The sequence below is a fragment of the Syngnathus typhle genome, linkage group LG14 (genome assembly GCF_033458585.1).
Source record: "Syngnathus typhle isolate RoL2023-S1 ecotype Sweden linkage group LG14, RoL_Styp_1.0, whole genome shotgun sequence".
Classification (NCBI taxonomy): Eukaryota; Metazoa; Chordata; class Actinopteri; order Syngnathiformes; family Syngnathidae; genus Syngnathus; species Syngnathus typhle.
Genome location: NC_083751.1, coordinates 9,521,445 through 9,544,000, shown reverse-complemented (window position 1 = coordinate 9,544,000; position 22,556 = coordinate 9,521,445). Strand labels below are relative to the sequence as shown.

General features: G+C 46.1%; 1 protein-coding gene and 1 long non-coding RNA gene across 3 annotated transcripts in view; one reads left to right on the top strand and one right to left on the bottom strand.

The window, feature by feature from the left end:
* The window catches only part of LOC133166884 (AP-1 complex subunit sigma-2-like), a 68,720-nt gene that overhangs the window by 29,617 nt on the left and 16,547 nt on the right, over positions 1 to 22,556 (top strand). The window contains exon 8 of one of the 2 annotated variants that reach the window (XR_009717871.1): positions 13,058 to 13,225. Coding sequence is in view for 1 of the 2 variants with exons in the window: in XM_061297248.1 (XP_061153232.1) it covers positions 13,058 to 13,081 (24 nt within the window). In the remaining variant the exon portion in view is untranslated. Of the gene's footprint in view, positions 1 to 13,057; positions 13,226 to 22,556 lie in introns of those variants that run through there. The other variant, XM_061297248.1, reaches the window with a different exon arrangement.
* LOC133166886 (uncharacterized) lies at positions 15,689 to 15,949 on the bottom strand. The gene is made up of 2 exons (XR_009717875.1): positions 15,899 to 15,949; positions 15,689 to 15,828 (listed from the first exon to the last, which is right to left on the bottom strand). It is a non-coding gene; the product is annotated as an uncharacterized LOC133166886 (long non-coding RNA).

The following is a 22,556-nucleotide window of genomic DNA, read 5'->3' as shown; positions in this document are numbered from 1 at the left end:
CTCTCTGGGGACCCGGCGGAGGTTAATGATCTCACTGCCGCCGCTTGAATAAATAAACGCATAAATCTCTCTTTAGCATCGAGCACCAGTTGCTAATGGGTGTTTTGTTAACCCCCCCCCTCCGTGCTGTTTGAAAATGGGGGTGGGGGGGACATTATGTGTGTGGGTGAGACACAGATGAGTTTACACAATGCGTTTTGTCTGGGGAGATTTAAGGTCTTCTGGGTGATGGCAGTGGTGGTGTTGGTGGGGGGTGGGGGGGTCATGGACGCTGCTAGTTTTTTTTGTGGTTACGGCCCTGCTGATTGTAAAACACGCATAAGGCAGGGGGGAGGCGGGAGTCCGTTCATTTGTTTTTTTACACTAAAATTTTATGTTTTAATCAGGGGCTTCAGCTTTAAAAAAACGTCCGCAATTAAAAGTAATATTTTTAATACAACAATCATGCTACTCAAGAGTAGAAATGTTGCTTGAATGGATCGAAGGGTTTTCACACGCGAGGTGCAAAACGGGAAATAACCTTCAGCCTAGTCAATCGACTAATAGACCGCTAATCAATGGAGCTATTTACAACTAATTAGGACACTCGATTAGTCAAAGTGAAAGTGAGATAACGGCGGAGTGCAGTTGCTTCTGACGTAAACTAGCTAGAAATTAATTAGCCTGTTTTTGTTGGTGGTGTTATTATTGATGACCATACATGATGTAAATTATTACATCACCCATTGTCAAATCATAAAAAATAAACTTTTAAAAAGTAAAAATATTTTGGTGGCTGTAAAAATGACAAATAGTGAGAAAACAAATGGCGCTATGATGAAAAAACATAAAACCCTAATCCTAAATTGAATGCTAAGAACTCATCTTAGTTACTCAAGTCTATTAAATTAACGTATATAAATTGTCATTTGAAAGTAAATATCGTTTGAATAAAATAGCAGAATTAAATTATTTCAACAATTGTTGAATGACTTTACATTTTAAATATATATTCTAAAATTATGTAAATTACAGTATTTTAAATATTCTCAATTTGCTTGTGAAAAAAGCAACATTCACGTGATGTGCAACTGAAATGAAAACATTGCAAATTAGGATGGCAATTGTTGTTATTGCGACATTTGGATTTGCGAAGGCGAGCTTTGAACTCGTCCTCTGTCGGAAGAAAGCGTTCCTTTTCTCCATCTTTATTTCAAGGTGAAACGGAAGAGAGCAGATTATAGATGAAATCGCAAATGTGTTGACTTTATTTATTTCACCAAAATGGCAGCCATGACAACAAAGCCAATAAATAAAGTCATTACCACGGCTTATAGAACACAGGCGCCTGATTTGCTCTTTTATCCTGCCACAACAAAAAAAGAGGAAGAAGACAGAGGAGGAGGAGGAGGAGGAGGAAGAAGAAGAAATAACAAAAAAGGAGAAAATATTGCACTGGGACTTGCGTTTTTTTCCCTCTCTTTCTTTCTCTCTTGAAAATGCTGCATTAGGTCTTTTTTTCCTCGCAGTCACTTTTCATAGTTCAAAGCTGGCAGTTCAATAAATAACTGCAACCGGCACATCTCTGTTCTCGCGCAAAGAAATCAATGTTAATCCTATTACCGCCAGTTATCACCTCGCCCAGAAACGTGAGGGGAAAAGAAGAAGGAGGGGAAAAAAAACTGAGATGTCAAAGCGGGCGAGAGAGGCACACTGCGAGAGAGAGAGAGAGTCACCCTTCATTCACTTTCAAACACACTTTTGATAATTTACTTCTGTGGCAGACGAAGCAAGGAAGGTGTGTGTGTGTGTGTGTGTGTGTGTGCGTGTGTGCGTGTGTATGTGTGTGGCGATTGATGTATTCGCACATAATGCCGGGATCAGACCCTGCTGGTGTAAGCAAGATGTTTGAGGCACAAAAACATTTTTTTTTAAAGGAAGGAAAATATTCCCATTGGGAAATCTCAGACCTCCCTGGCGGCCTCCCCCGAGGTGATTGTCGGCGTCTATGCACGTAGAAAGTGGACTTCATTCGGGAAGCGGAAATAAAAGCAGGTCAAGTGCGTACGGTTTACGATGTCGGGGTCCTTGAGTGTGTTGCGGTTGTGCTTGAACCACAGCGCCATGCGCACCAATGAACCTCCGTACCAGCAGGTGGCAGCGTCAAATAAACCAAAAAGTCCGCATTTTAATTTGTCTTTAAGTTCTACAACACTAGTGTCACCTAGTGGCCTCTCGTTGCTATTACTTGAGTCGCCGAGCGTTTGCGAGACAGCGCTGACCCTTCGGAGTGACGACTCGCCGCTGAATGTCAACATGAGAGACAAGATGGTGGATTGTGTGGGACACAATGCGAGTAAAAAGTGTGCGTTGGCGCACAAAGCTTCGGCTTAGACGTCGGCGTCACTGTCACCAGAAAGCCGGCGGATTAAGTCTTCTCCTCTTGTTCTTGTCCGTATTGTTCCGCCACACAAATAATTACACGGGAAGCTCGTCAAAGCCAATTCAACTCTTGCCGGCTTCGCTTTTTTAATTTATTTTTTTACCACAGCCAAGTGCAAAAGCACACAGGCAAGATGTTTTGTTTTGATTGTCCTTTGTTACTGAGTAGGATTACACAACAACTACGCAAAGAAGCACACATTACAATTTGCTGGAGATAGACCTTTATTTTCACTTTTTGTCTCTTTGAGTGGGACTTCTTTGAAACTGGAATCCCAACCTAACCTGCTCACACCTAATGTGTGCTAACGCCAAACATGAGACGCATGCTAGCTTAAGCGCAGTCGCTTTTGTTAGCATTTCACCCTTGGCAGAGGTTTTATTGTCATGACGAAAAATACACGGCGTGACTTGGTCACCTTGACTCCAGAATAGGTAAAATGCTAACATGCTAACAGTAGGTATGCTATACAGCAAGAAAATCGAGGGATGTGGAAAGTTTGGGTAAAATGTAAAATGTGAAAGAGAGCGCCATAGATGTTTTGAACAAGATGAACACTTTCAAGTTGGAATAGTGTCAATCTGTCAACAGTTGTGGAAGGGTTCAGAAGATGTTTCAAATTTATATTTGAACAATTTAGAAATGTCCTGTTTGACGAACGGTTTGGATCACTTGAGAAACGTGGACGTCTTGGAAGGACAACTAGATTTGTTTCAGCCTTGATGCAGTGAATGTAGCGACGGTGTTTTGGCGGCCCCCGCCTCGTCTTTTCGGCCGGCGACAAACACTGGCGGCTTTTATCGGCGCTGTCAAATTGTTGTTTTTATGAGTCCCGAGCGGCATGCGAGCCGCGTCCTGCCGTTGTGTTTGTTTTGATTGAAGTGGGTCATTTGAGGCGTAATGGCGGCATCATCTCGCTCCAGTTTGGGCCGCTTTTTGGGGGGGCGAGGTGAATGATGGCGGCGATAAAGACGCGAGCAACGCGGGATGGGTCGCACAATGACTTTGTCTGCGTTTTTGAGTAACACGCGAGAAAACACTCGCAACACAACCTTGAAGCTCGCTGGCGAACTCGGCAGTTTTACGGTCGCCGGACAGATTTACCAGCCAAGTTTGTTTGCGGGAAAAATTGCTTGTAAAGCTGCTTTACAACCCGCCCGCCATGTTTTTTTGTCCAGAGGGGGATTAGGTGATGAGCAGCGTGCGTCCTTCAGGTGACTGGGCGCCTGCATGGCGGTTTACGGCTGCTGTTGGGCGGTGACTGATGAGCATCGCCACAAACAAAAAAAGGAAATAAAACAAATGCAGCTTTCTTTTTCTCATGACTATAACAAGCTACCCAAAAGTGCTTTCGGATTTGGTCGCTTCGCCCAGCACAAAAAATAAATTGTTGATGGATTAAGTTTGTTGAGTTTCTTGATTGTTTTTGTCTAACTGCAAACAACCCTTTAATTTGCCCATTTCATGATTTTGGCCAAGCTTTCATCCAAACTCTTAGCTTCCACACTTTAGTCATATATTTTTCAAATACCGGTCAATATTTTCCTCTCGAATTCACATTTGGTAATGCGTCGTCACTACGAAAACAAGTTAAAAAGACGGTTTGTGGACTTCAACAAGGTCGTTCACCCGATGAAGTAGGAATCCCATTCTTTGGCCTTTTTGCCAACCGGCGGGGGCGCGGCTCACAATTTAATTCAGACACAGAATTCCAAGCGATGACAGTATTTTAGGTTGCGTGCGATTCAATTGTGTTAAATTTGGCCGAATTCAGCCGAAATGCGGCGTTCTTTGAGAGAAGCTGCGGCGCCGTTGAATAAGGAGCTATTTGGCATTTAGCACAGCTCATCGCTCGCATTCAGCTGGCACAACGCGTCCGGTTAACAATCGGCAGCGGGGAGAAAAGGACGAGCGCTTCAGAATGCGCCGATCTCACCTCGCTTTAGGCGGCCCTGCGTGAAATTAAATAAGCGTGGATGTTTTCTCCTCAAAGGACGAATGAAAGCGCTAATGTGAGAGTGCACGAGGGGCCTAAAGATAAACGAGGCGAGAATGAAGAAGATCTAATAGAATTGCGCGTCACACAGAGACCTTGGCTATTTTGTTTCTGAATGGCAGGCCCAAATGAATGGCCGCTATTCAGCACGCCGCCTTTTATCTCCAGAAAGGATTTAATTGATTTTTTACAAGGCGGCTGTTCAGAATGCTCTGCCCTCACTTTATTCCTAATTGTCCGGTGAAAGGAGACGGCACGCCAGACCCGCGCTGTGTCGAGTTCGCGCAAGCGCTGGCCGCTCGGGTCGCCAACGTCTATGTGACTCGTTTCAATGACGCCAGGACAAATCGGCCACGCGAAAAAATTGCCCCTGTTGTTTCAACAAAACTCTCTGTGGTGTTTTGTCATAAGCTAACCTTCCGCCGCGACCCAGAGCAGAGACAACCGCCCAAACATTCACCACCTAACATCGGCTCAAGAGCTCGGTCCGGATGGCTAATTCAAGTGGCGGCGGGGTCGGGACAGAGCGGCCCCAGCGCCACATTAACCGCGTTTAAGTCCGGCGCTAATCCGCAGGACTGCGTGTCGCCCGGACGAGCTGCCTCCTATCAGCGCCGCTCCGACAGACTTACGGCATCAGGACGCTAATAAGCACTTAGCGCGCAGATAGGCCGCTAATATCTGCTGGTCCAGGTAGTCGGGAGTTTAAGCTATAAAAATGTCATTTGACTGCTGTAATCCCGTCGATTAGTCAGAGGTTTTAGGGGTCTACTTGTCGCAGCAGACAAATTAAACATGTTCGCACGCCACAAGACTTTATTAGCGAATCAAACGTTTGGACGGCCTTTGAACTGCAGATCATTCTGTTTTAGGGGATTTCTTTTTTCTTCACCACAAAGTTACATGCACAGATGATCTGCAAAAACAGTGAGGTATGCAAAAATATGGGGATGAGTTTAGAATTCCTTTCAGCAAAGCTGGTGAGCTTCTGATAAGATGTTCATTTATTGTCCCACACGAGGAAATTTACTATTTACTATAACACCATTCACCAGGCCATGCCCCTTTCCAGTTTTTGGGTGTTATTTTACAATAACTTTAAAAAAAAACAATTCTTATTTGCCTATTCGGTTGATCGGTTTACTCTATTATAACTCAATTACTCAATTAATAGAATGGAATGTATTCCTTTAAAACGATTCAATAGTAACAACCCAGATAAATACTCGCGTGAAAGTAAAAACCATTTTATTCGAGTAACTGTAACTGGATCACGTTAGAACCAACCTCTGAAATTAGAACAATATTAATGTCAAGACAAAAAAAACTTTGAGTCCCAATGATCGTCACACACACATCTCGGTGTGGTGAGCAGCAGCGGTGCCGCGCTCGGGAATCATTTGGTGATCTAACCCCCCAATTCCAACCCTTAATTCTGAGTGCCAAGCAGGGAGGCAATGGGTCCCATTTTAATAGTCTTTGGTATGACCCGGCCAGGGTTTGAAGCCACAACCTTCCAGTCTCAGGGCGGACACTCTACCACTAGTCCACTGAGCTGACAAGACCACAAGTTTGTTTTTATCCTGAAGCTCTCGGTTCCCAAGTCTCGGGGAAAATTCATGGTTCGCTATGGGAGCAATTTTATGTGACGTCGCTTTGAAAGCGTCTATGTCATTTACCAGCCGTGTGACACGGACTACGTGTCATTTACAGTCCCAGTGAAGCCAGCCGCTGCCGGCTTTGTATCAGTGGCTGATGGCTTCCCAACATTCCACTTTTGCTCTCACCGCTTAAGTGCCACTAATAAGCGGCTACAGTAACGGTCGGGACGGGTCGGGAAAAGAAGGAAGGAAGGTGAGTTTGTGTCGAAACCCGGAAGCCGCCTCACTTTTGGACTGATGCTTGGAGACTTGATCTTATTTATTTTGTATTTTTTTTTTCTAAATCATTCTGAGGGCTTCACAATGGCCGCAACTCAATTCCTCCTCCTTCTCACCTCCTCCGCGGGCCCTCCCTATGTTTATCAAGGTTTGGCGGCAACGGCGGGGGGTTGGGGGGGGGGGGGGTTCGCACTGTATTTTGATGTCAATAAGCAATTTTTCTTGCCCGCTCTCCTGCCTGACCCCTTTAATCCATCAATATATTATTAGAGATAAAGTTTGGCGGACGCCTGCTGCAGTCACAAGATAAATGACATCTCTGAAGTCGCGCATTAAAGGCGAGATTAAGGCCCCGGCGACTGTGTCTTGGCCGCTCATCCGGGTGCCTGTGTGCGACCCATCACGCTAAGTGACAAGAAAGAAAAATAATGAAGTGAGGCAGCAGAAGCAAAGAGAGATTTCTTTCACACGCGCAGCCGGCGTCTGTCTTGAGCGCGGATTAGGACGCATTAGACGGCCGGCGAGAGGAGAGCCGGCCGGCGAGGGAGCGTCCACGTTTGTCTCGCCTCAAAGAACGCAAGACAATTTGGCCTCTTTCTCTTTTGCTCCGCAACAATGGCTCTTTAGTTTTTTTAATATCCTCTGGATTGTTTCAAACACACTGGCGACTTTAGACAAAGTGAAGGAGGGAATGGAAGTATGCAACAAAAGTTTAGGAACAGAGACTGGCAGTCCTGGTTAAACAGTTTCTTGCGCCTCAAAGGTGGTGAGGCTTCGAGTGCGAATCCTCCGAGGGCCAACCATTCGGGTTTGTCTAGGACAGTCCTGAAGGCTCACTTTCATAGAAACTCTGTGTTGAAAAGGACAAAAATATATCATGTCAGTTATTGATGTTATTAATATTGCAAAAAGGGGATCAGTGCCTCGGTGTAAACATCCAGCCCGAGTTCTTCCATTCACACGTTTTTATTTATCAGTGACAAAAAAGACATTTCCTTGCGAGAGAGGCTAACAAAGAAACTTTTGGAGAGTTTGTTGTCATCTCTGCCGACTCGAAGTCTCGGAAAAGGTATGAAATCACGTTAAGTGTGTCCCTTTTAACTTTTTTTCAAGTCGCACTCACAGGCTTGCGCATTGTGCGTCTAAAGGCGGCCCAACACCTTGACCGGACTCCCAATTCCCGCCGGAAAAGTCCTTAATTACCGCCGCCGCGCTTATTACGATGGATTGCGATAAAGCAGCAGGAGGCTTACACGTATTTGCCCCCCCCCCCCCCCCTTCATCTTTTGCGTGAAAACCCGCGTTTGGAGTCGGCCGCAATCCCAAATCGAGTCAATTCTCACCCTTTCACAGCTTCCTCTGCTGCGCCAACTTGAATGCACTTTACTATTACAAGATAAAGCTACGGGGACGTATTACGGCGCCGGCATATCTCAGCGGGCCGTAATAGCACAGAGTCAGCATTCAATAAAAGACATTTGCAAGCAGGCATTTCTCACAACAACACTACTTGTGGCCGAGATTTAAACGGCGCTAAATTAGGAGCCGCTGCAAAGGTGCCGGCTAAGCAGCGGCGCGCTTACTTGCAGAGTTGTTTACGACAGAGCGGGCGGGGGCCGCTTTGCAAGGGGAGCACTTTGCGGGTTTCCGGCGACAATCGGCGCGCATAACTCACGTCGGCCTCGGCCTCGCCGGCCTGCTGCTTCGGGGCGACACGGCGGGCCATGAATAGCGATGGCGGCCCGATGAATCACTCGACGGCGCTTTTGCTGACGCTCGGATTCGCAGCGGGGTGGGGAAGCCGCGCAGACAAACGTGTGTCAAATGTTGGAATGCGTGGACATGTCGTGAATCCATTCGAGCGGCCTTGAAAGAGCGAACAAAATTGAAACTGTGGCATTGTGATGATTGACAAACGGAAGCGATGAGCCGTAAATATGGGAAAGAAGGCGGGATTTAGCGTCAGCATAAATGTCTAAATGAGCTAATCTTGCATTTTTGTTGGTGGTGTGCGATAATGACACGTTCGGTACCAATCGCAAACAAATTTCAGTACTGATAATATTCTCACCACTAATTTGAAAGAACTGTTGTCATTCTTGATTGCGAGATGTTTGGCATAGATGACGACTCCGCATAAGTCGGGATAACCACCAACCCGCTCACCCTTCCCCTAGCTGTTAACGGCGCGGTGCATGATAGATTTTCGGCGATGACTTAAACGCACCATGATGATAAACTAATGAATCAAGCGGCGCATTTATCATCACGCCATCGCCGCAGACGAATGGGGATGCTAACGTTGCACGCTAATGATGAACTAGCAAAGGTTAGCATGCCAACGGGGGGTGGGGGGTGTTGTGCGCCGGTGGGGATTTGAAATTACACACCGGGCTTTCATGCATAATCTCATCCGATATTAATATCCCGCCCTGGCCACCTTGGCCAACATAATCACATTTCATTAACGGCCAAAAGCGGCGTGATTAAACGGCGTGCTGTGCCAGTTCACGGCCCGCCACTCAAACGGGACTCCGCCCCCGCCATCGCTCTCCAACTCCCGGACCCCCTCAACACCCCCTGACCGCACGTCCTCGCCGCTTGTGTCGTTTGTCAGTCACGTGGATCCCTGGAGAGATAGCCACATGGCGTCCATCGAAAACACAAATCCCAATTTGGATTGAAAACCTCATTTGAAACCGGAATCTTAATTTGAGACCCTACCTCTTGTTTGAAAACCTTATTTTGAAAGCCTGACGCCAACAATGCGTTTTAGTGCCTTGCCATTTCCACACGCTGCATCTCACTTGGCGTCCATTCATTTTTTTGTCCACCTCTGGCGACCATTCCCTCCCGTCCGCTCATTAGGCACCATTCACTCGCGCGCCGCCACGTGAGCGCGGCCCATTTCCCCCGTAACTGTCATTTCCTTTTCTATCTCCCGTATGACTTGTTAATCCGTGTGAATGCACGGGCGATAATGTTTTTTGGGCCAAATAACACGAGAGGAGAGATAGACTCCCAAGGACCAAATATCTTTATTGCTGGGAGGATAAACGGATTATGTCAGCCATTTTGCACCGCTGACAGCTTTTCTTATTAAGCGTTTTTCTTTTTTTCTTTTTTTTTTTAATCTGCCGCTGGAAGAAATGCGGGTTTTATGTCACAATAAAACGCTGGTCACATCTAATGCTGCCCTCAAACAAACAGATTGCTCAAAGCCGGGATAGGAAATAACTTTAAAAAGAGAAGCGGCGGAGGGGTTGGGGGGATTGGCTGGCGGTTTATCGGGAGCTTCATCCACAATCAAGTGAGGAAGAAAATGATTTCAAGTCCTTCACACTACTGGCGTCTGCCTTGAAATGAGTATTCTTCTTTTTCTTTTGTTTTTTTCCCCTCTCATTGTAGCTGTGTGTGTGGTTGTCTGTGAAGGAAAGTGGCCTCCTTGATTAATAAAACTAAAGTTCTGTCTTGAAGCCCTGCTTTGGATACCGCGCCATTAGCATTTAGCATTCATCAAAAAGATAATTCACTGAGCGGAGAAAAATATTCCATCATAATGTGATAAATCATGCGGCTATGTTGAGGACTTGCACTTATTATTGTCATTACAATTCACCTCTTGTTTGAGATTCATTATTTCCAATTTTTTATATTTCTACCATTGTTGGTAGTGTGAAGTCAACACATTTTATGGACTAATATATTCTCCAGCTATAATTTTTCACTTAACCCCCGTGACCAAAAAGTGTGCCAAAAAAAAGTAAATACAAAAAATACAATATAGTGTTGGATTATATTTTCTCTTGCAGGTTTGTAAATGGATTTTGGGCTTGTACACAAACTGGAGCGGCTGATTTTTATTCAGGGAGGCATGATTGAGCATGATAGCGTGTGTGTGTGTGCGCGTGTGTGTGAGTGTGCGTGTGCATGCGTGCGTGCGTGTGAGTAATAGTGCAGATATGGAGGCAGACACCCCGGATGGTGTTGCATCCCTCCAAATACAACCAAAATAAATAAATAAATAAAATCCCAGGATGTCTTGACACCACCACAGGCAAGTAAATAACCTTGTATTATAAATCGCATCTTTATGCATCATTATACAATCGATTCTTAAGCATCACGACAAAGTCACAATCCAACATATTCTCAGGGCCATGGCTTGTTGAGACTTTTTTGTGGGATTACGCAAACCTGCCCTATGTCTTGTTTATTTACGGCAAGCTTTTAAAAGCAATTAAAGCGCTTTTATCTGTGTAAAGGAAACATCGGGAATTAGCGCCTATCGCTAATAACAACCGTTTTCTCCTCACCGTCATTTTGTTTTCCTTGCATATCATTTGCGCGTCTTCTAATTGTTGAAGTTTGATTAAAGGAACCCCCCCCCCCCCCCCCCCCCCGAGTGTTTACATGGCCGCCATATGTTGATTTCCATAATCATCGGGGTGTCGGAGGCGCTCGCCTTGATTGCATCTCTCCGCAACTTTGCCAGTTTTTTCCGGCGACCTTTTAATCTGGCGCTCGCAGAACATCGCCATCTATCATGCTTGTCACTTTGAAGCGCCTAATCTCGCCTGAAAAGTCTTTACAAGTACGTGCGGATTACTCGTGCGATAATTAATCATGTTCGCGTGAAAACAAATTTTTGTTTACGTGTTCTTTTTTTCTTCCCTCCTTCTTCTTCTTCTTCTTCCCGCCCTGTCGCCGACCCCACCCCCACAAAAAATAGAGGAAGCGGAGGAAGGTAAACAGCCCATCTGCATAACGTTTACATTAATAAACAAGCAGGAACATGGTTTCATTTTTCACTCGGGTGATATTCTGCTTTTCATCTCGATTATTTTCTGTCTTAAAGGCAGAGTCGTTAATTTGATTCGCCAAGATTGTTGTTACAGAGTCACAACAACACACAAACATTTGCCAGAGTTTGATTAGCAAAGTGCGTGAACAACAAACGGAAATTGTTTCTATGGTTTTTACTCAGATATCGCTTCGTTAGGGCATCCAAAGTCTAAATATTAGAAATGGCTTCCTGTATTATGTCGGACCTCCTTAAAGTAGAAAAAAAAAAGAGGAATAATGAAAGAATATATCGCCCCCCAACCCCAAAGAGCCGCTTTGCATGAAACTCACACACAGAGCAAGCTATTGAAAAGCATTCAGCGACCATTCAGACAAAGAAGAAAGGGAGCTCCTCCGAGCTTTATTAGATATGAAGATCGACAATCAAAATCAATTTCTGCCCCCTTTTATGCACTTTAAATGACAAAGCGGGCAGCGTCCATTCAGCCATTGTGAACGGCAAAGTGATTGGGCGGCGGCGACGGGCGGGACGAGAGCCGCCGACACTTTGTGACCCGCCGGGGCGAATTGGAATGGGATGCCGAGCGAACGGATAATAGACGGCCACTTAATAGCGCCTGTTGTGGAGAGCCGGAAAAAAACAAGTTATCTCATCTCGTCTGTCGGCGAGATGATGGGTCGGTCGCCGGTTCAAAGCGTTTCCTGCCCGAGAATACTAAGCAGGCGAAGGAATGGACAGACAGCAATTTTGCAGTTTTGGCACTTGGCAAAACAACAAAAACTCGCTGTCAGTTCAAATCAACACACAACAGACTGGTTGCTAGTAAATTGCAGGCAACATACAGTACATGTATGCAATGAACAATGGACTGGTCACCATCCAATCCAATCGCGGGTCATAATAAATCCATCGATTGCTTGAAGATGTGTCCAACTGTGACAGTGTAGCACCAACGTTTGGCAGGCAGGACTTAATGTCGGATTTTGTTTTTCTTCCTTGAGTATCTGTGGCTGGTATCGGCAGTGTCCACGAGTACCCAAAACTTAAAAAAATAAGGCCAATATTGGTCACGATACCAATACCTGATGAGAACATCTGAACTTTATAAAGTTATATCCCCACATGATCGCAGTCGTTTCTTTACTCTCCTCTAGATTAGCGATCCTCCAGATTGCTTTAAATTGACTGGAAATGATTGTCAATAAAATATGAATATGATTGGAAATGTCTATATCCATGTTTGTTTTATTTCAAACGGCTTCTATTGCTGTGGTGTGACTGCGTCCTCTTGTGTCCTTTTGTCAATTTGTCCGCCTCACAACTCGGCGAAAATGACAGCATGCGAACTCAATCTGCATGAATTAGTGTCCGCAGCTAATTGTCTTTGCCAAATAATCCTTTTTCGTGGGTCTTTTTTGTAAGCCTGGAAAATGCTTAATAAATAAATAAATGAATGAATAAATGGAGAGCGTTGTGAAGGAGGCGTCGGGGGAGATGTAGTGCAAAGGCGCGATAGCAGCTAAGCTAGCTTATGACATCTTTGTTTCTGCGCGGTCGTCTCCGGAGCCGCTGGAGGATTTCTGGCAGTGGTTGTTTTTTTTTTTTTTTTTTTTTCCTCACAATTGGAGAGGTCGCCACCTGGAGGCGTTGCTCACTATCTGAGCATCAGAGAAGCCTGAGAACAAAAATGAGACGTTGGAGGTGTCGGGGACCGCGCTGGCGTTCCCCGTGGACACTACACAGCCAAAACAACATATTAGTTCTGCAATCAAGGCCTTGAATGCCCCGTGACCGCTCTCTTCTATGCTGACAGTTTCACCTTGTTGTGAATTTATTGACACCGTGCTTGACACAATGCTTTGTCACAAATATAACAAATGAGTTTTCATGTATTGATTGACAGCGATAAACGATGTCGAGACCTTGAAGTTTTTCTTTGAAATCCTCCACAGCTTCCCGTTTGGACGGCGACGTGAAACAATCGGTCGCCGGAGGAGTGCTCAGATATTTGTTGTGGTGCCATTCATCCATCTTGAGTGAATGAACAAACAAGTCATTTTCATCAGCGCCCCATAATCCGTCTCACCTCAGCCCAGGAAGACGATGCTTCATCACCCAAGGTAGAACACATCGATGGCGACACACAGACAGTATAGTACAGTGTCACGTTTTGGAGGTCAATGATGCGGGTGACCAATCACTTTGGCGACCAGTCACTTGTGCAGCTGTGATTGGTTGACAGCAAATACATGCATTAGATAGATAGATAGATAGATAGATAGATAGATAGATAGATAGATAGATAGATAGATAGATAGATAGATAGATAGATAGATAGATAGATAGATAGATAGATAGATAGATAGATAGATAGATAGATAGATAGATAGATAGATAGATAGATAGATAGATAGATAGATAGATAGATAGATAGATAGATAGATATGGATTCCTAAGTGATTCTGGGCTGCTGTCCAAAAATGACATCAGTTCTTTGAATTGGCTCTAGTTTTAGAGGTATCAACATTTTTGACAACTAATTAATTGGATATTGATTACGCGTGTCAATATACCTAGGCTGTGTACCTAATGAAGTGTCCATTGGACGTAGTGCTGTTTGATACAGTTGCTGCCGTTCACTCCTGGCTTCCTCGGTCAGGCCAGTCGTCAGCCCGGAGAGCGAGCGAGCGAGAATCAAAGAGGGTATTAGGCAAGCGGGGTTATTCCCCACACTTTGCTGCGGGCTGCCGCTAATCTGTGCGCCTTTCTGCAGAAACGAGGTTAGTTAAGCATTTTAATGGCCCTCGCCCTGTGATAATTAGGCCTGCCCCGGAGGGAGCTCCGCTTGAGCCACTCGGGCCTTGAAATGGAGCCTGGCGTGCGTGCGTTTGTGCACGCGCGCACAATGATCCTGAACTAATTCCCCGAGTAAATATTTTCTCCCGCTCCCTCTGCGGCTTCTTTCTCCTCAAACTTGTCTTTTTTTAACTCCTTCCCCTCCTCCTCTGCTTTTATTTGCATCAGTGCCGCCGGTTCGGGCAAGATGACGAGGGGACGGGAGAATTTTTGCGATTCTGTTAAATCTGCTGAAAATGTCGATTGAATAAAAAACAATTTGTCATATTAATACAAAAAAGGGGGGAACAAAACACGAGCCCGTTCTGGAAAAAATATTTTTGTTTGCCTGTCCTGTCATAAATTTCCTGTTTTTTGGTTTGTTAGCCTCAGGCTATTAGCAAGAGCCGCACTTCTATCCGCATCCTCCCCAAAATGCTTCCTCGCGTTGCCTTTTCTGTTGACAAGCGCCACCCGACAGAAATGTCCATTTCCTTCTTTTCTCTTTGAGATAAAAGCGACATGACACAGCCTTTGACATTTTCCCTCACAATCACTCAACACTTTCCTCCCTGTTATGTCTTGTCTGACTGGCGTGACCCTTGAACTCGGGATCCCGCCGAGGGACCCCCCTGAGTGACGGAGGCCCCGGTCCGGTAGGGGATGGGGTAGTGTCGGATACATTGTTTGGCGTCACAGGAACCCCCCCGAGCTATCGCCGGCTTTGTTCGGCATCACAAAAGAGCGACGCCGCATCCACTTGAACTCGCTTGATTGGTCTTTGCGGACCGCCTTGTCGACTGGGCCTCATCACATATTCATGAATGCACACGTTGCGCGAGAGACACTTCACTGGATCCCGCTGGAAGGTCCGCCATTGTTAATGGGACGGCTTCACTTCTATTGCTGTTTGGAATGATTGGCAGGTGGACCAACCAATGGCTGGATGAAAACTTGAACATTCTTGTGATCTGGTCAAGTGTCATCAGGACTGTTGTTCCTTTCCAAAGTATGACTGAACCAAGAAAGCACAGAATATTCAAATTTGGTTATTTTTGGCTAGCTTAAACCAAGTGACGTCTTGGCTAGCACTATTGATTGACATGTTAGCTTGCTGGTGTTGTTGTTTGTTGCTATCATAATAAATGTGACGCCAGCTGCTAAGCTAACGGGGAGGAAGAAGTGTTTTTACTGTATAATTCCAAGTCCTGAAAGCAAAGAGAGGTGCGCCTACCCGTGCCATCAATCACACGCCGGCGTGCAAATGTTTTGCTATTAACGTCTAATTACTCCACGCTGATAAAGGAGCAAATAAATCAAGTTCTCGCTGCTGATGAACTGCAAAGTGTTGATAAGTAACATATTGAAATGCGGCTTTTATGTTAACATCCCGTCATGGACGTTCAGACTATCCATCAAGGGCGGGATCTTACGTGTCCTCAATGTGGGCAAAACATCCGTCTTGGAGCCGGGAGGTTTGTCCTTGGGATTCGTAAACACACACGAGCGCGCCCGCACTCCAGACAGCTTCGGTGTCAGAGATAAATGACGGCTGACAAGGCAGTGCTGAGATACTTGCCGCAAAAGGTTCCCCGCAGCGAAACAAGCGGCCACGTGTGGGAAAAGCAGGATGACTGACTCGCGTGTCAAAGAAAACGTCCCCCAAACAAACACCGTAAAACTCCAACTCAGATTCTATTTCCTCTGTTTGCTTCTCGTTATGACGGGAAAAAAAAAACACTAACAGAAAAAGTTGAAATGAGTCTGCCTTTATTTCCCCAACCATGGTTGTCATGGTCATATTTTTTTTCCCCACAATGATGTAAACTGGCAAGTCTGAATGGTGGAAGTCTTTCCAAATCTGCGGCTTTGACCTCATCGACGGGTTCTGTGGAAATGTCATTTTTGAAAAATGTAATCCTCCTGACACACACAACGAGCTAGCGCGTTAGCCTCACCTCTGGCCCGCCTGTATTCACGTCCTTTATCCTGTGCTGTGTCGCTCTCCGCCCGTCCTCGCCACCCCCCTTTTTGTCCCATCTCAAGGCCGAGCGACCCGCCCTCATCCCTCAGACTCGATCCCTCCTCCCAACGCTATCCTCCCTCCCACCCGTGCTCCAAGGCAGGCATCTACTGACCCTCGGTGGCACCTTTATCGCACGAACTTCCTCACCGTGGGCTACTTAACCGCGCCGCTAACTGCGAGTGTGTGTGTGATTGTGCTCCGCATTGAGCGCCGAGATGAGGATTAACACCGACACTCGATAAAGGGGTCAGAGGTGTGCGCTGATTATTTTTGCGTGTGTGTGTGCGTGGCTTGGGTGCAGGTGTGGGAAGGGGTCTCGGGACACATGGCTGCAAGGTTGAGGTGAAATAGATGGATAAGGTTAGCAAAGTTATCAGACAGGAGCATCACAATCAAGCTGTCAGCTCAATGCCTCATCTCGCTCTCTCGCTGCCTTCCTTTTGATAAAAGCAGGAATACCATTATACAATTGGGAGGGGTCTCAGGGCAGCCTGTCTGACCTCGGCAAAGAGATTCTACGGAGAACTCGGTGTATTATAGACACAGAAAGTATGCTGCGTCATGTGATTTCACCTTGTCAGTCATTGAAGAAAAACCCGATGTTTCGAAGAATTCAGATTAGCTTCCATGAAACGTCCGATCTCTCTTATTTATGACGTTATCTGTTCTCTGATTGGCTAGCTGAAACTATAAGCTTGTTCTACACATTGAATTAAATTTGTACACATCTAAGAATAGCAAAGGACACACACACACACACACCTTTGTGTCTGGGAGGTGCAAACTTGTTTTGGCTGCGAGCGTTCATTGTCTCGGCGCAATAGGATCAGGAACAGGAAGAGAACAAGTAACAACAAGTGCAAACACCGACACACTCATCTCGACGCCATTCTTCCCCTCAAACCCAAATCCCTTCTTTCCCTCCGAGCTCAGCCGCCATGTTGCTGCCGGTTGGCCCGGCCAGGAATCCCGACGGATAAAAAGCAGGCGCCGCCGCCATGGCCGCTGCCGACGCCAGCGGGAGAAGCCAAGGCAAATTGCTCAGGGAGACGTCGGTCCAATTGGACGGCGTCCCTCGCTGTGTAATTCCCACGCTGGCAATGGCCATGAACGCCTCAATCAGGTGGGGGGCGGGGGGGTTGAGTGGTGGAGACCAGGCTCATTTGCATGTCCAAGTATGAGGGGAATTCCTCCAAGGGAGCAGACTGGCTTTGATGTCGGCATTCTCACTTGGATTTACTTCAGTACTAAAGTAGATGGTAATGGATCTTTCATCATCCGACCCGCCGTCACCTTCCAAACTGTGCAGAGTTTCAAAGAGACCTTCGAGAACCATCTCGAGAGAGACCGCAAAGTGATGTCGTAGACTGGAAACAATCACCAGGAAGTGATCTTGAAAAGAATGTGATGACTAGGAAGTGATGATGTAGACCAGGAAATGATGATGTAGACCAGAAAGTGATGATGTAGACTAGGAAGTGATGACGTAAACCAGGAAGTGATCATCAAACCAAGATGTGATGACCGGGAAGACGTCACTTTACAAAGGACAGGGCATCATCTCAAATTCCCAGCAAAGTTCTCCCATTGTACTGCAAAGGTACCTCCAAGATTCCACTTCCTTCCAAGAGTGACTGACTCCTTTCGTCTGACTTCTTTGTCGATATGAGAAGCGCTTGCGGAACAGTTCCAGGTGAGTGGCGAGAGGACACTCGCAAGGAGGAGAAGTAGCCACAAGGGAATGAATAAAAAAAAAGAAAAAGATAAAGAGTTTGACCTTGTGTTTCTGCCAATTTGCACCCTCCTTTTCCCTCTCAGCCTCCTCTCTTTCTTTTTGGCCCTCAGCCCTGTGTCGGACCAATCCCTTTTGCCGGGATAAATAGCGGCGGTGCGCTTTGATAGCCTCAGTCCCAAACAGCCGCTCGCCATAAATAAAAGGAACTTTTTTTTTTTTTTTATCTGTGCCGGAGAGAGCGAGAGAGAGAGAGAAGTTCCTATTAGGGCCCCCATAGCCACGGGCGTCTTCCTTCTGCTTTGTAGATTGCCTGCTCGCTATAAGGTGCTATTGAGCGTTCACCAGGACAATTACATGCCAGGACCCCCGCTTACCCCCCTACCCCCCCCCCCCCCCCCCTCCCCAAAAAACCCTGAAGGGAATGTCCCGTTGTGTGCCAGCATCGTACGAGATGTCGGGCCACGATACAGGCCCGTCCTGTAATTGTCCGCCGACGACCGAGCCCCCCCCCCCCACACACACACACACTTTTCTCTGGTGTGGACCGAGGGGGTCCGCGGTGATAATGGCTCTCTGAATGGAGAGTATCATTGCTCAGGGCCTGGAGTCAGACACTGATGCTAATGCAAATGGTTTTTACCCCCCTTCCCTCCCCCTACCTGCTATAATGATAGCCCTCCAAACTGTATGTATGACGAAACAGAGCGGAGGACGTGTATAAATAAACACACACACACCTCAGTGGAAAATGACTTTTTGTTGCCTTCGGGGGAGGAACTCAAGTCGCCACCTTCCTTTAACATTCTTCCTTCGGGGCCTCCTCCTCTATTCCCTCTTGATATTTTTTTCATCATTTGATAACATATAAAATAGAGATTTTTTTCCTCTCAATTTTTCTCATGGTCTTAAAAAAAAAAAAAAAAAAAAGATTTTTATTTTTTAGAAAGACTTGGCCCCGCAGACCAGACGTGTCAATCTCATTTCCCGCAGCCTCGCAACATGGACATAAAAAAAAAGAAAAAAAAAAACACAACACCGTATGTGTGGTGCACAGGTTCAAGGCTCAACCTTTACAGACATCGATAGTCTGTGGCAGGAGGAAACACTTGTTTGTCTATCGGCTAAAGCGGCGGTCTCCGAGGAGAAGGGGGCCATAAATCTGAGGGCGCAGAGGGAGAAGGGTCTGGGAGGAACCTCGGACCCTTCTCGAGGACTTTGAGATCACCTTTTCAAGGATGCTGACTTAATGCTTTCCTTTGTTTGTTTGTCCTGGTCATCGGCAAATCGTTATTAGATGCGAGTTCAGGACCGTAAGCGGCGGTAGACGTGTTCTCTTTCGGCTAAAGTGCCGTCTCTGAGGAGAGCGGGTCATAAATCTTCACGCCACACAGGCGAGGAGGCTGATCTGGGATCAGGGACGCAGACATGATGGACCTTCTGCCGGAGGCCTCGGACCCTCTTAGAGGACACCGTTTGGAGGGCTACTTCCACTTTGGAAGAGTTCAAGGTCATATTGTTCATACTCACTTTGTTGGCTATTTTGTTTGTGGCTAGTTGGCTAGCCCTTTGTTAGCCACGAGGCTCTTCATTCGTCCTTCATTTATGCTTATTTTTTGTTCTTAGCTTGTGTGGTTCACTTCATTTGTACTTTGTTGGTGGTTTGATTTTGTCTAGTTTGAGCAGTTCAGTTTGGTTGGTTGTTGTTATTTTTTTTGTCTGTTTGAGATTCATTTGTTGTTAGTTCGTCCTTGGTTTGCTCCCAGCATGGAAGCTGTAAAAAGCTCACTTTCTTCCCTCTTGACTTGGTGGCGCAGGTGAAAAAAAGGTCCCCCCGCCTGCTCCCGCCAACATTAGAGGACGAATATAAAGGCTCCGTTCTTCCCACAATGCCTTTTGTCACGTCTGGGCCGCGCGCTAATATGTGGCCAAAGTTTGCCGCCGCCACCGCCGCCTTTTAGCTAAGTGCTCTTAGCCGTCAGGTTGCGGCGATAGCGGCTCTCCGGCGGCTCTCCCTTCCTCCCTGGGCGGCGAGGCGGGAGAAGGGGAATAAAAGAGGAGAAAAGGGACGGGGGTGGGGTAAAAAAAAAAAAGGGAGTGGGAATTGACAGCCAGCTTGGAGAGCAGCCAGCGCAAGGCCTCCGATGTACGAGCGGGGATTTATTTAACCGGCGAGAAGAGAGGACGGCTTCACAAGCGACAGATTAATTCCCGCTTTTTATTCTCAAAATAAAAGCCACTTTGAATTATTAAGAGATAGCGGGATTAGAGGGCCTCTCTCTCTTTTTCCCGGGCCCGATTGACGCCTCCTTTTAATTTGCGCTTTATTGGAATTCTTTTTGAAGTGTGTATTTTTTTCCACGCAGACAAAAGGCAAGAAGAAGAGCGAGAGAAAAGCGGGCAAATATTAAATATCGGTATAAGTGGCGAGAACATAAGCCGCCATTCTCCCACTGACGCCTTGCAATTATCAACGTTCACTCAGCGATGAGGCGGCTTCTGAATAGTCACGCCGTGGAGAACTACAAACGCGGCAGCCTGGGCGAGGTGAGGTGGGGGCCGCAGGAAGTGAAAAGAGGACAAAAGGTGCTAAACCATCTTTGACAAGTGCTTTTTTATTGGGGACCATTCCAAGCATCTTATTTCTCAATGTGCATCGTCATGCTCGTTATCGCCACCTACAGGACTGGAGGCCTCCTAAAAAATGTTTTGTTTTGTTTGTTTGATTGTTTTTTAGATAGTCACCGAAAACATAGCAAATTGTGACATTGGCAGTCTTCTGGTTCTTCATGGGTCTTGATGATTCTTGTTCTAGGTCTATTAGACACAGTTCTGGTTCTTCTTAATTTTCTGCTTTGCTTTGTTTCAGTTCCTTTGGTTCTTCCTCTGGTTCTTTTTGTGATTAGTCTTATTCCAAATTTTAGATTGGGTATTTTTCACTACATGGTTGTTATTATATTTTTAATTGATTGTTCTTCGAGATCTTGCTGTGGTTTTTGTTCATGGTCTTTTTCTTCTTGTGTTTCTTATTCCAGTTGTTCATGTTCTAGTTCTTCTTTTCATTATTATTCCGATTCTTTGAAATTTTGCTTTGGATATTTTAGATCAACTTTATGTTCTCACCTTTTTTTTCCCCCATTTTCTCTTAGTGTTTTTTTATGATTCTTGTTTCATATATTGGTATAATCTGTAATGAATATTATTGCCACCTACAGGCTTGGGGTGGAATCGCAATGTCACTGCTGTATAGAGAACAAACCGCACAATACTGAAGCGACAAAGACTCTGTGGCTCTTTGAGGAATTTTAGCGCCACCTGTTGCATTGCGTCGCTCACGCCAGCCCGCGCGAGCGATTTCCACCGGGAGACAGAGATGTTTTGCTGCTCCTCTTGACCCGAGAGGCTGTCAAAAATGCTTTTTAAATAATGCAGACACATAGCTTAACACATAACACGCTTCACGGCGTATTTGCTAGCCCGGCGAGCGGCGGAGCCCCGGCGCTTTCGGTCCAAACCGAGCGTGCGTGCGCACGGGGCCCTCTCCGAATCTCGGCAGCCATAGGAATTTGATTGTGCCGGAGGATTCTCCCGCTGTCAGGCGAGCGCGGCGTAATCTCCGGCGAGTCTTTGTGCGGGAGGATTACCCGCCAAAGTGTTAGCACATATTTACAAGTACGCAGCTAACTCTCAACAGGCTCCTCTCCTCCTGCATCCGTCGGGCCCGGACGGCGCCGAGGCGCCGAGCTAAGCTAAGCCTCGCTTAACATGGCAAATCAAGCTGAGATTTAGGACATCTCCAGCCAAATCTCAGAAGAAGAAGTGCGGCAGCGGGCGGGGTTGACACACACACACACCGCAAGGATTACCTGCGAAAACACACACACACACACATACACACACACTTGACATGGGTGTTCCCCAGGGATGGATCAGCGTCCCCACAATAAACACGCAAGTCATTGAAAGCAACATCATGTTTGTTTGTATGACTATTGTCAGACAAAAAGCCTTTAAAATCTTTTTCTCTCTTGTATGATGAGTCCACCATTCTCCTGTCAGCCATCTATTAAAACGAGACGTATTCATTCTAATTAATCACAGAGGGGAATTTAGTCAAGCGGATTTACTCTTATTCTTTCTTAATCTTTCTCGCCCTTACTTCTATTTTTATCCTCAATCATAGTCTTGTTCTTTCTTAGTCTTGTTCCCATTCTTATTTTTAATCTTGCTCTTTTTTACTCTTATCCCCCCAATTTTTTTTACACCTATTTCTTCGACTTACTGTCATTCTTTATCACACATATGCTTATTCTTTTTTGTATTCTTACTGTGCTTGCTCACTTTTCATGTATTCTTCCTTTCTTTATTCTTACTTTTATTCCTTGTATTTTGGACTATTAGTCGTTTCTTCTTGTTATACACTCATTCTGACTCTTGTTCTTTCTTAGGTTCTTTGCTAATTTTATGCAGATTTTGATGATATGTTTATGCAGGGATTGAGTTCTTCATGCCCCCCCCCCCCCCTTCGACGTCATTTGTTGGCATGGGTGAACATTACAAGGGAATTGATAAAAGTTCCAGCGTTGGTTTGGCAGCGTTCCTCTCCTGGTCTCGCCCCCTCCCGGCATTCTTTTTTTCTCCCTCCCCAGCATCTGCGGCGTCTTATCGCTCCATCGGAGGCCAAGTGTTTCATTCAACAACGCAGCAGATAGGCCCCGCGCGTGTCGGCCTCTTGTTATTCAAATCAAGCAAAAAGCCTCGCCTGCCCTCACTACGAAGCGCCTACACCCCCCCCACCCCCCCCCGCCCCGACTGTGCCCCTTACTCGTCGCCCCTTGTCTGTCCTGAACAAATGTAT